This window comes from Nerophis lumbriciformis, linkage group LG32, assembly GCF_033978685.3.
Source record: "Nerophis lumbriciformis linkage group LG32, RoL_Nlum_v2.1, whole genome shotgun sequence".
NCBI classification, from domain to species: domain Eukaryota; kingdom Metazoa; phylum Chordata; class Actinopteri; order Syngnathiformes; family Syngnathidae; genus Nerophis; species Nerophis lumbriciformis.
In genome coordinates, this window is record NC_084579.2 from 7,963,033 (window position 1) to 7,977,088 (window position 14,056).

The 14,056-nt window shown below is 41.2% G+C and overlaps 1 protein-coding gene across 5 annotated transcripts in view; it reads right to left on the reverse strand.

Moving 5' to 3' along the window:
* Positions 1–14,056, reverse strand: part of LOC133574577 (AP2-associated protein kinase 1-like) — a 61,229-nt gene that overhangs the window by 43,512 nt on the left and 3,661 nt on the right. For all 5 annotated transcript variants that reach the window (XM_061926756.2, XM_061926753.2, XM_061926752.2 and 2 more), the window contains exon 2: positions 1,682–1,800. In XM_061926756.2, coding sequence (XP_061782740.1) covers positions 1,682–1,800 — 119 coding nt within the window. The remainder of the gene's footprint in view (positions 1–1,681; positions 1,801–14,056) is intronic.

A 14,056-nucleotide genomic window follows, 5' to 3' on the forward strand; every position in this document is an offset into this window, starting at 1 on the left:
CTGCTAAACACTTAAAAAGGATCCAAAATAATTTAGAAAATATCCAGTAGTACCTCAACTTAGGAGCTCTTCACAAAAAAGGAAATCAATTTAAAAACAGCACAATTTTAAAAAGGTTTCCCCTACATGTAAACCAGGGGTGCTCACACTTTTTCTGCAGGCGAGCTACTTTTCAATTGATCAAGTCGTGGGGATCTACCTCATTCATATATATAATTTATATTTACTTATTTATGAAATATATGTTTTTGTTAACAAGTTAAAGGTGTTTAATGATAATGCAAGCATGTTTAACACATATAGTTAATATTGTTAATACATTAAAGGTGTTTAATGATAATACAAGTATGCTTAATACATATAGTTAATATTGTTAACAAGTTAAAGGTGGTTAAAGATAAAACAAGCATGTTTAACACATATAGTTAATATTGTTAACAAGTTAAAGGTGGTTAAAGATACTACAAGCATGTTTAACACATATAGATTCCTTTCTTTCATGAAGAAAAGAATATAAGTTGGTGTATTACCTGATTGTGATGACTTGCATTGATTGGAATCAGACAGTGGTGATGATAACGTCCGCATTTTCGAATGGAGGAGAAAAAAACTCCTCCTTTCTGTCCAATACCACATGAAAGTGGTTGGTTTTTGGCATCTTATTTGTCCAGCTTCCGTACTCCTTTGTATACACTTTACAAGAAATACATTGTCGGCAAACTCCGTAGCTTGCTAGCTTGTGCACGCCAGCTTTCTGAGACTCTTATTTTGGTAGCGCAGGCAGGATGAAGCAGAGCTTTTATTGTGCAACTGTGCAGTCGGTCTTTGGAGTTTTGACGACAGGTACGGCCCCAGAGTCTGTTGAAATAAAGTGTTTCTCGCCTTCCAGTCGGTAATTTTAATGAGCTGGCAGCAGCCAGCGTCATCTCAGAAGACCCTCGGGTGCCGTGAATGTCAATCAAGTGACGAAAGTGACGTCATAGTGAAGATTTATGATCGCTCATTTTTAGGACTATTTTTTTAATGCCTGGCTGGTGATCGACTGACACACCCTCCGAGATCGACCGGTAGATCGCGATCGACGTAATGAGCACACCATCTTGGTGCAAAGCCACTGTAAGATTAATGCTGCCACACCTTCAAAATAAGATCTTTCTTTCTTTTTCTTAACATGAAAACAAATTTAAGTGATATATTCTATGAATGGATACACCGTATGTAGTCTGTTTCCGTGCTATTGGCTATAACACGTTTGGAAAAACAGCTCAACTATCATAAAAATGTACCTCATTGCCTTATTTTGAAAAAGAAAAAAAACGCCCTTTCTAAATCGGCTGTCAGAAGCGCGTTAGCAGCTGGTCACACACCTGAACTGATTAACACCCGGCAAAGGTAAAGAGAGAAAGTTGAAGAAAAGGGTATTTTAAGCTAATTAATGCATTTCTTGTTCAAGCTACCCTACTTCTTTTGACATTACTACTGACAATAATGTCTAATTACGCCGTGTGCTTCTTTCAACCTCCGTTTTAACTGACAGTGGGGAGGTTTGTACCTTAAATTTCTGCTTGCAATTTAAAACATAACAATTTCTGTAGCTGACATCTCAAAATTGCCTTGGATTGAGGTACTACTGAATTTCGAAAAAGAGGCCACATATTTTTCTGTATTTTTCTTCACTCACCATTATTTGAATCTCGCACTTGCACACCTGCAGATCGTGCTCGTTGTTGACATACATCCGCTTCAGGGCGCAGCGCACACCCTGGTTTGTCCGCACAAGGAACACAATCGCAAAGCCGCCTGCAAACACAGTAAACACACAATAAAATTTCAAACAGTGACAATCTTTCACAATGTTTTTTTCGTACAGATTTGTGCTCCAATACACAAAATAAAACTGGTCAGGACGGCTGGGGCCTTATAGCGGTATGCATTAGTCATGTCTTTGCTGCGGGGTTGATAGTGAGGCCTACATCCAGGCCTTGCCATCTGGTGCAGCTCAGACCGCAAATGCACTTTTAACGGGGTTTGGTTTAGACGAGGATCTTCGATTTCAGGCTGAAGCCCAGGCTGATGTTACAGCCTCCGCTCGACACGCAATATTGAACTATGAGACCATGTGGCTCATTAAATCTGCATGGAATACCTATGGAGATCTGAGGGTACTCGGGGGCAAACATGGTGCACAACATTAAGTACACCTCAAAGACACAAAAAGATCCAATAAACGTTGTATTGAATTTGGACATGCCACAGCAGCACTACAATAGCACTATGAACCCCGGAGGCAGTAGTCTTACTCTAACACATCACTTTCCTGTTATCTGATCTATTTATGATGGACACACTACCCAGAAATTAGAGCAATCAGTTAGTGCTTAATGCAAGTGAATGGGGGGCTTAAAAATAGGCTCAGTGCATTTGTTCACGATATGTCGACATATCAAAATAGGAGAGAGAGCGCTCTTGAAAGCAGTAGTAGCACCACTGTCTGGCATTAGAAACGGCTCTGTAAAGGTATAACAAGTCAAAAATAAAAGTTCCAGCTAGGGATGTCCCGATCCAGGTTTTTGCAATTCCGATCCTATACCGATACTGACCTATCCGAGCATGTATTAAAGTTTAAAGTTATTTAGCCTACTTAGTTGTCAGAATCATGTTGAAAAGGGTTTTAGAACTCTTGATAACAACTAGCCAGCTGAATTAGGGGAGTTTGAATAATACACAATGATTGGTAACAAGAAACTGACATGTTTATTCAAGGTTAAACACAAAATAGACCAAATTATACATGACAAACAGAAATGGCATCATTGAACTAGGGCTGGGCGATATGGCCTTTTTTTAATATTGCGATATTTTAAGGCCATAAGGATATATATCTCGATATTTTGCCTTAGCCTTGAATGAATACTTGATGCATATAATCACAGCAGTATGATGATTCTATGTGTTTTGATTGATTGATTGAGACTTTTATTAGTAGGTTGCACAGTGAAGTACATATTCCGTACAATTGACCACTAAAGGGTAACACCCGAATAAGTTTTTCAACTTGTTTAAGTCGGGATCCACTTAAATTGATTCATGATACAGATATATACTATCAGATATATACTATCATCATAATACAGTCATCACACAAGATAATCACATTGAATTATTTACATTATTTATAATCCAGGGTGTGGAGGGGGGCGCCGGATGTAAGTGTCAGAGTTTGATATGAGAATAAATCTCAAGTTAAAATATAGGGTAGAAATGCACCCATTTGCAGGAAATGTAGACTTGATTTTCAAAATTTTCTTTCAAGGCTTGCATGTCTACATTAAAACATTCTTCTTCATACTGCATTAATATATGCTACTTTTAAACTTTCATGCAGAGAAGGAAATCACAACTAAAAAAATCACTAATTTTTTCATACGGTTTTGATCTGGAAATTTTTGCCTCGGCATTTTGATGGTGTGGACGTGTGGCACCGAGTGGAGATAAGCGTCTCGACAGACGTTACAATATTTGAACAATGATGACGAAAACTGTTTTCTCTGTCGTGTCCGTGTGTCGAAAATTGTTATGCGCTTATTTTTTTTATTTGATTTTGTGCGTGGCATAGATTTGCCGTGCGCAGAGGACGCTTGAGCAGTGCGCACCTTAGCGGCTGCGCTAGCATCACAGCTAACGTTAGCCATGCTGCTACCTCTCTGCTCGGCGAGGACGTATACGTATGTGACGTATAACGTGACAGTATGTGACGTGTGTAAGAAGGTGCGCTTGCTGTCTGTGAGAGGGAGACACAGGAAAGAGTGAGAAGTGCCTGTCGTGTAATGCCAGCAGCTAAAAGCAACTGCGTGAGAATCCACAGACCTGTGGATGTGTTGAAGGTGTGCTGGAAAATGCGGAACGGAAATTAGGGAGCAGCAGAAAAGTGGAATGTATTATTTAAATCGGTGCGTTGGAAAACACGGACCGGAGTTTTTTTCAACTGGATCTGGATCGGCATTTTCCCATGCCTTGCCGATACGCATTTTTTTGCAAATATCGGCGGCCGATCCGATCCAAATATCGGATCGGGACATCCCTAGTTCCAGCTCTATAACACCATCGTTTTCTAGATCAGGGGTGTCCAATTTTTTTCATGAAGTTTGGTGCTTTTATGAATGTGTTATGGTTCTACTGAAACAGCTCAGTTTTTGTTTCATCTGACACCACATGGACAAAGATAAGACCTTCTGGAGGAAGGTTCTGTGGTCAGATGAAACGAAAATTGAGATGTTTGGCCACAATACCCAGCAATATGTTTGGAGGAGAAATGGTAAGGCCTTTAATCACCATTCCTACCGTCAAGCATGGTGGTGGTAGTATTATGCTCTGGGCCTGTTTTGCTGCCAATGGAGCCGGTGCGTTACAGAGAGTAAATGGGACAATGAAAAAGGAGGATTTCCTCCAAATTCTTCAGGACAAGCTGAAATCATCAGCCCGGAGGTTGGGTCTTGGGCACAGTTGGGTGTTCCAACAGGACAATGACCCCAAACACACGTCAAAAGTGGTAAAGGAATGGCTAAATCAGGCTAGAATTAAGGTTTTAGAATGGCCTTTCCAACGTGCTGACTTAAATGTGTGGACAATGCTGAAGAAACAAGTCAATGTCAAAAAAACCAACAAATTTAGCTGAACTGCACCAATTTTGTCAAGAGGAGTGGTCAAAAATTCAACCAGAAGCTTGACAGAAGCTTGTGGATGGCTACCAAAAGCGTCTTATTGCAGTGAAACTTGCCAAGGGACATGTAAGCAAATATTAACATTGCTGTATGTATACTTTTGACCCAGCACATTTGCTCACATTTTCAGTAGACCCATAATAAATTCATAAAAGAACCAAACTTCATGAATGTTTTTTGTGACCAACAAGTATGTGCTCCAATCACTCTATCACAAAAAAAGAGTTGTAGAAATGATTGGAAACTCAAGACAGCCATGACATTATGTTCTTTACGAGTGTATGTAAACTTTTGACCACGACTCAAAAAAATTTTTTTTAAAAACCGACACCGACACCAGCAGATGACATGGCACCCCAAACCATCACTGATGGTGGAAACTTTACACTAGACTTCAGGCAACGTGGATCCTGTGCCTCTCCTGTCTTCCTCCAGACTCTGGGACCTCAATTTCCAAAGGAAATGCAAAATTTGCATGGTTGGGTGATGGTTTGGGGTGCCATGTCATCTGCTGGTGTCGGTCCACTCTGTTTCCTGAGATCCAGGGTCAACGCAGCCGTCTACCAGCAAGTTTTAGAGCACTTCATGCTTCCTGCTGCTGACCTGCTCTATGGAGATGAAGATTTCAAGTTCCAACAGGACTTGGCGCCTGCACACAGCGCAAAATCTACCCGTGCCTGGTTTACGGACCATGGTATTTCTGTTCTAAATTGGCCCGCCAACTCCCCTGACCTTAGCCCCATAGAAAATCTGTGGGGTATTGTGAAAAGGAAGATGCAGAATGCCAGACCCAAAAACGCAGAAGAGTTGAAGGCCACTATCAGAGCAACCTGGGCTCTCATAACACCTGAGCAGTGCCAGAAACTCATCGACTCCATGCCACGCCGCATTAACGCAGTAATTGAGGCAAAAGGAGCTCCAACCAAGTATTGAGTATTGTACATGCTCATATTTTTCATTTTCATACTTTTCAGTTGGCCAACATTTCTAAAAATCCCTTTTTTGTATTAGCCTTAAGTAATATTCTAATTTTGTGACACACGGAATTTTGGATTTTCATTTGTTGCCACTTCAAATCAACAAAATTAAATGAAATAAACATTTGAATGCATCAGTCTGTGTGCAATGAATAAATATAATGTACGAGTTACACCTTTTGAATGCAATTACTGAAATAAATCAAGTTTTTCAAAATATTCTAATTTACTGGCTTTTACCTGTATATATATATATATATATATATATATATATTCAATATATATATATATTTATATATATATATATATATATTTATATATATATTTAATACATATATATATATATATATATATATATATATATATATATATATATATATATATATATATATATATATATATATATTTTTTTTTTTGCATGACTTTCGAGGCTTCTTTTCCGGAAAATGTTGGTTTGTCTCCATAATTTCGGGTCTTGTTTTGGCTTCGAATGACCCACTCAGTTAATTTAAGAGTCAATAGCGAGGTCATGTTAAAAGTTAAGGTTAAAGTACCAATGATTGTCACACACACACTAGGTGTGGCGAAATTATTCTCTGCATTTAACCCATCACCCTTGATCACCCCCTGGGATGTGAGGGGAGCAGTGGGCAGCAGCGGTGGCCGCGCCCGGGAATCATTTTTGGTGATGTCTACAAAGAGCAACAGGGAACGCGCTGCAGTTTAAGGAAAACAAAAGAAAACCTATTTTTTAAAGCTGTCAAAATTAACTTGAATCATGTTTAAAGGGGAACTGCACTTTTCCCCAATGATTCATAATCCCTGTGTAAGATAAGAACTTTTTTTTTATGCATTGTAATTTGTACAATACGGCATATACAAGGTGGCTAACAATGCACCTAATGGGAGTACTCTATTGCGGTCATAAAGCTTTTTTAAAAAAACACCCACAATACTCCATTTACAGTGCCTTGCAAAAGTATTCACCCCGTTGAACTTTTCCATATTTTCTCACATTACAACCACAAACATTAATATATTTTATTGGGATTTTTGTCTAAGTTCAACACAAAGTGGTTTACAATTGTGGAGTTGAAAGAACATTATACATGATTTTTTTTTTTTACAAATTAAAAGGTCATTCAGCCACTTTAAGTCAATACTTTGTGGAACCATCTTTTTCTGCAATTACAACTGCAAGTTTTTTAAGGTTTGTCATCTAGTGGCTGAAATGGTTGCCCATTCTTCTTTGCCAAACTCCTCAAGTTGAGTCAGATCAGATGGAGAGTGTTTGTGAGGAGCAGTTTTTAAGTCTTGCCACAGATTTTTAGATTGGGTGTAGGTCTGGACTTTGACTGGGACATTCTAACACAGGGGTGCTCATTACGTCGATCGCGAGCTACCGGTCGATCTCGGAGGGTGTGTCAGTCGATCACCAGCCAGGCATTAAAAAAATAGTCCTAAAAATGAGCGATCATAAATCTTCACTATGACGTCACTTTCGTCACTTGATTGACATTCACGGCACCCGAGGGTCTTCTGAGATGACGCTGGCTGCTTCCAGCTCATTAAAATTACCGACTGGAAGGCGAGAAACACTTTATTTCAACAGACTCTGGCGCCGTACCTGTCGTCAAAACTCCAAAGACCGACTGCACGGTTGCACAGTTGCGCTAACAAAATAAGAGTCTCAGAAAGCTGGCGTGCACAAGCTAGCAAGCTACGGAGTTTGCCGACAATGTATTTCTTGTAAAGTGTATACAAAGGAGTACGGAAGCTGGACAAATAAGATGCCAAAACCAACCACTTTCATGTGATATTGGACAGAAAGGAGGACTTTTTTTCTCCTCCATTTGAAAATGCGGACATTATCAGCACTACTGTCTGATTCCAATCAGTGAAGTCATCAGAATCAGGTAATACACCAACTTATATTCTTGTCTTCATGAAAGAAAGGAATCTATGTGTTAAACATGCTTGTATTATCTTTAAACATCTTTAACTTGTTAACAATATTAACTATATGTGTTAAACATATTGTATTATCTTTAAACACCTTTAACTTGTAAACAATATTAACTATATGTGTTAAACATGCTTGCATTATCTTTAAACACCTTTAACTTGTTAACAATATTAACTATATGTATTAAACATACTTGTAATATCATTAAACACCTTTAATTTTTTTTACAATATTAACTATATGTGTTAAACATGCTTGCATTATCATTAAACACCTTTAACTTGTTAACAAAAACATATATTTCATAAATAAGTAAATATAAATTATATCAATCAATCAATCAATCAATGTTTATTTATATAGCCCTAAATCACAAGTGTCTCAAAGGGCTGCACAAGCCACAACGACATCCTCGGTATAGCCCACATAAGGGCAAGGAAAAACTCACCCCAGTGGGACGTCGATGTGAATGACTATGAGAAACCTTGGAGAGGACCGCATATGTGGGTAACCCCCCCCCTCTAGGGAGACCGAATGCAATGGATGTCGAGTGGGTCTAACATAATATTGTGAGAGTCCAGTCCATAGTGGATCCAGCATAACAGTAAGAGTCCAGTCCACAGTGGGGTCAGCAGGAAACCATCCCGAGCGGAGACGGGTCAGCAGCGCAGAGATGTTCCCAACCAATATACAGGCGAGCGGTCCACCCCGGGTCCCGACCCCGGACAGCCAGCACCCCATCCATGGCCACCGGATCTGTGTGTCTTCCCCTCCACAAGGGATAGGGGGCAGCAGAGGAGAAAAGAAAAGAAACGGCAGATCAACTGGTCTAAAAAAAAGGGGGGCTATTCAAAGGCTAGAGTATACAAATGAGTTTTAAGATGGGACTTAAATGTTTCTACTGAGGTAGCATCTCTAATTGTTACCGGGAGGGCATTCCATAGTGCTGGAGCCCGAATAGAAAACGCTCTACAGCCCGCAGACTTTTTTTGGGCTCTGGGAATCACTAATAAGCCGGAGTTCTTTGAACGTAGATTTCTTGCCGGGACATATGGTACAATACAATCGGTAAGATAGGCTGGAGCTAGACCGTGTAGTATTTTATACGTAAGTAGTAAAACCTTAAAGTCGCATCTTAAGTGCACAGGAAGCCAGTGCAGGTGAGCCAGTATAGGCGTAATATGATCAAACTTTCTTGTTCTTGTCAAAAGTCTAGCAGCCGCATTTTGTACCAACTGTAATTTTTTAATGCTAGACATAGGGAGACCCGAAAATAATACGTTACAGTAATCGAGACGAGACGTAACGAACGCATGAATAATGATCTCAGCGTCGCTAGTGGACAAAATGGAACGAATTTTAGCGATATTACGGAGATGAAAGAAGGCCGTTTTAGTAACACTCTTAATGTGTGACTCAAAGGAGAGAGTTGGGTCGAAGATAATACCCAGATTCTTTACTGAGTCGCTTTGTGTAATTGTTTGGTTGTCAAATGTTAAGGTGGTATTATCAAATAAATGTCGGTGTTTAGCAGGACCGATAATCAGCATTTCCGTTTTCTTAGTGTTGAGTTGCAAGAAGTTAGCAGACATCCATTGTTTAATTTCATTAAGACACGCCTCCAGCTGACTACAATCCGGCGTGTTGGTCAGCTTTAGGGGCATGTAGAGTTGGGTGTCATCAGCATAGCAATGAAAGCTAACACCGTATTTGCGTATGATGTCGCCTAGCGGCAGCATGTAAATACTAAAGAGTGCAGGGCCAAGAACCGAACCTTGGGGGACTCCGCACGTTACCTTAACATAGTCCGAGGTCACATTGTTATGGGAGACGCATTGCATCCTGTCAGTAAGATAGGAGTTAAACCACGACAAGGCTAAGTCTGACATGCCAATACGTGTTTTGATACGCTCTAATAAAATATTATGATCGACGGTATCGAAAGCAGCGCTAAGATCAAGAAGCAGCAACATAGATGACGCATCAGAATCCATCGTTAGCAGTAGATCATTAGTCATTTTTGCGAGGGCTGTCTCCGTAGAGTGATTTGCCCTGAAACCGGATTGAAAAGGTTCACAGAGATTGTTAGACACCAAGTGTTCATTTAGCTGCTGTGCGACAATTTTTTCGAGGATTTTCGAGATAAACGGAAGGTGGGACACCGGCCGGTAGTTTACCATGAGGTCAGGATCGAGGTTAGGTCTTTTGAGCAAAGGATGAATAACCGCTTTTTTGAATGCTAGTGGAACAGTGCCAGAGGAGAGTGATAAGTTTATAATATTTAGCACTGATGGACCTAATAATACAAAAAGCTCCTTAATAAGTTTCCCAGGAAATGGGTCAAGTAAACATGTTGTTTGTTTTGTCCCATTGACACATCTTAACAATTCCTCTAATGTTATTTCATCAAAGAGAGAGAAACTATTTTGGAGGGCGGTATCCTTCGTAGATACAGTCGTATCTGTGTTAATAGAACCCAGTTGTAGCTGCGATGCATTGTCTTTAATCTCCTTTCTAATGAGTTCAATTTTCTTATTAAAGAAATTCATAAAATCATCTGCTGAGTGGGTGGAGCTACTGGGAGGAGTCCCTTGTTGGGTTAGCGATGCTACTGTACTAAACAAAAATTTCGGATCATTTTTGTTGAGGTGGATGAGATTTGAGTAATATTTAGCTTTAGCTAGGGTAAGCATGTGTTTATAAGTTGTTAAACTATCACTCCATGCTTGATGGAAAACCTCAAGTTTAGTAGCGCGCCATTTGCGTTCCAGCTTTCTACATGATAATTTATGGGCTCTAGTTTCTTCTGTAAACCATGGGGTGCGCCTTTTAGGGGCTCTTTTAAGCTTTAGCGGTGCTATACTATCAATGGTGTCGCGCAGGGCGTCGTTAAAGTTGTTAGTGAGGTTATCAATAGAGCCGACATAGTTTGGGAATGGTGCCATTACCGAAGGCAGTAGGCCAGCAAGAGTCATCGTTGTGGCAGCATTAATGTTGCGGCTGCTATAGTAGTTATTATTATTAGTTTGTTGACAATGAGTCAGAACTTCGAATTTTATAAGGTAATGATCGGACATTACTTTAGTATACGGGAGTATCGTAACTTTGGAGGTGGTGACACCCCTGACCAGCACTAGATCTATCGTATTTCCGTTGCGATGCGTAGGTTCATTTATTATTTGTGTAAGACCACAGCTATCAATTATAGTCTGGAGCGCCATGCACTGAGGGTCCGATGGGGTATTCATATGGATATTAAAGTCCCCCATTATGATTATATTGTCGGCGTGCGTCACTAAATCAGCAACGAACTCTGAAAATTCACTGATGAAGTCCGAATTGGGTCCTGGGGGGCGGTAGATAACAGCCAGGTGGAGAGGCAGCGGTGTGACAAACCTCATAGTAAGCATCTCAAACGAGTTATATTTATTATTTAGGTTCGGGGTAAGATTAAAGTTTTTATTGTGGATGAGTGCAACTCCCCCACCCCTTTTAATGGGACGGGCAATATGCGCTCCCGCATAGCCAGGAGGAGACGCCTCACCCAGCGCAAAGAAATCGTCTGGTTTGAGCCAGGTCTCGGCGAGACCAATAACGTCAAGATTATTGTCTCTAATGACCTCATTAACTAATAACGTTTTGGAAGATAATGATCTTATGTTTAAGAAGCCCATATTATAGGTAGTGGGCTGTTTTGAGGAGTTTTTGTTGAAATTATCCGTAGTAGCAATATTAATAATGTTGTGTTTATTATGTGTAGTGCAATTTAAATAATTACGACCATATCTAGGAATTGATATGACGGGAATTTTCCGATTGTTTGCTTGATGCTGTGATAAACCGAACGCATCATAACTTGCCACCTCAGTAGAGTGCATGTCTACTTCTGACACAGAAAAAACATTTTTTGAGTTGTGTATTGTTCTAAAATAGTTGCTATGTGTGCAGGTATTATCCAGCCTGGCGCTGGCTAGTTCTATTTTAACTAACTTCTCACCCGGACTAGCGCTTCTTTGAGGATTAGCCTTTCGCTTTGTTGTTAGCCCCGCTCGGCATCCCCGCTTCTGCTTCCGCTCACACCGCTTACGTGTCTTCCGTTGACGGTCCACGCTGGCACTTAACTCCGCTGCTTTGGAGGCCGCTGGATGTAGCCAGCGAAGAATCCCCATGCTAGCGAGGAGGTCGAAAGTACCCGCATCTTTCAGCCTATAACGGCCCGATCTATCCACATCCAGAATCGTCTGTCGGTCGTATCTGATCATATATGAATGAGGTAGATCCCCACGACTTGATCAATTGAAAAGTAGCTCACCTGCAGAAAAAGTGTGAGCACCCCTGTTCTAACACATGAATATGTTTTGTTTTAAACCATTCCTTTATCGCCCTGGTTTTATGTTTAGGGCCGTTGTCCTGCCGGAAGGTGAACCTCCGTCTAAACTCTCAAGTCTTTAGTTTTCTTCCGAGATTGCCCTGTATCTGGCTCCATCCATCTTCCCATGTACTCTGACCATCTTCTCTGTCCCGGCTGGACAGAAACACCCCCGAAGCATGATCCTGCCAGTCATGATGGTGTGTTCAGAGTGATGTGCACTGGTAGTTTTTTTGCCACATTGGCTAACAAGTTTCATTTTGGTCGGGTTTGACCAAAGAACATTCTTCCCCACGTTTGCTGTGTCCCCTAAATGGCTTCTGGCAAACTTCTTCTAGCTTTCTTTGAACAATGGCTTTTTTCTTGCCACTTTTCCATAAAGACCACAGCTGCGCACTGCACAACTAATAGTTCTCCTATGGACAGATTTCTCCACTTGAGCTGTGAACCTGTGCAGTTGGTCCAGACCCACCACGGGCCTTTTGGCTGCATCTCTGATCAGTGCTCTCCTTGTTCGGCCTGTAAGGTTAGATGGATGGCCGGGTCTTGGTAGGTTCACAGTTGTTCCATATGCTTTCCATATCCCCATGATGAATTGAACAGTGCTCCGTGTGGTGTTCAAAGCTTGGGAAATCTTTTTATAGCCTATGCCTGCTTTAAACGTCTCTACATCTTTATCCCTGACCCGTCTGGTGTCCCCAATATTCTCTCAACCAACCTCTGAGGCAGCCACAGAGCAGCTGTATATGTACTGAGATGAAATTACACACAGGTGGACAGTGTTTAGTCATTAGCAACAATCAAGCAACTCTACATGCCCCTATAGCTGACCAACACGCCGGATTGTAGTCAGCTGGAGGCGTGTCTTAATGAAATTAAACAATGGATGTCCGCTAACTTCTTGCAACTCAACGCCAAGAAAACGGAAATGCTGATTATCGGTCCTGCTAAACACCGACATTTATTTAATAATACCACCTTAACATTTGACAACCAAACAATTACACAAGGCGAATCAGTAAAGAATCTGGGTATTATCTTCGACCCAACTCTCTCCTTTGAGTCACACATTAAGAGTGTTACTAAAACGGCCTTCTTTCATCTCCGTAATATCGCTAAAATTCGTTCTATTTTATCCACTAGCGACGCTGAGATCATTATTCATGCGTTCGCTACGTCTCGTCTCGACTACTGTAACGTATTATTTTCGGGTCTCCCTATGTCTAGCATTAAAAGACTACAATTGGTACAAAATGCGGCTGCTAGACTTTTGACAAGAACAAGAAAGTTTGATCATATTACGCCTATACTGGCTCACCTGCACTGGCTTCCTGTGCACTTAAGATGTGACTTTAAGGTTTTACTACTTACGTATAAAATACTACACGGTCTAGCTCCGTCCTATCTTGTCGATTGTATTGTACCATATGTCCCGGCAAGAAATCTGCGTTCAAAGAACTCCGGCTTATTAGTGATTCCCAGAGCCCAAAAAAAGTCTGCGGGCTATAGAGCGTTTTCCATTCGGGCTCCAGTACTATGGAATGCCCTCCCGGTAACAATTAGAGTTGCCACCTCAGTAGAAGCATTTGAGTCCCATCTTAAAACTCACTTGTATACTCTAGCCTTTAAATAGCCCCCCTTTTAGACCAGTTGATCTGCCGTTTCTTTTCTTTTCTCCTCTGCTCCCCTCTTCCTGTGGAGGGGGTGGGGGGCACAGGTCCGGTGGCCATTGATGAAGTGCTGGCTGTCCAGAGTCGGGACCCGGGGTGGACCGCTCGCCTGTGCATCGGCTGGGAACATCTCTGCGCTGCTGACCCGTCTCCGCTCGGGATGGTGTCCTGCTGGCCCCACTATGGACTGGACTCTTACTATTATGTTGGATCCACTATGGACTGGACTCTCACAATATTATGTCAGACCCACTCGACATCCATTGCATTCGGTCTCCTCTAGAGGGGGGGGTTACCCACATATGCGGTCCTCTCCAAGGTTTCTCATAGTCATTCACATCGACGTCTTACTG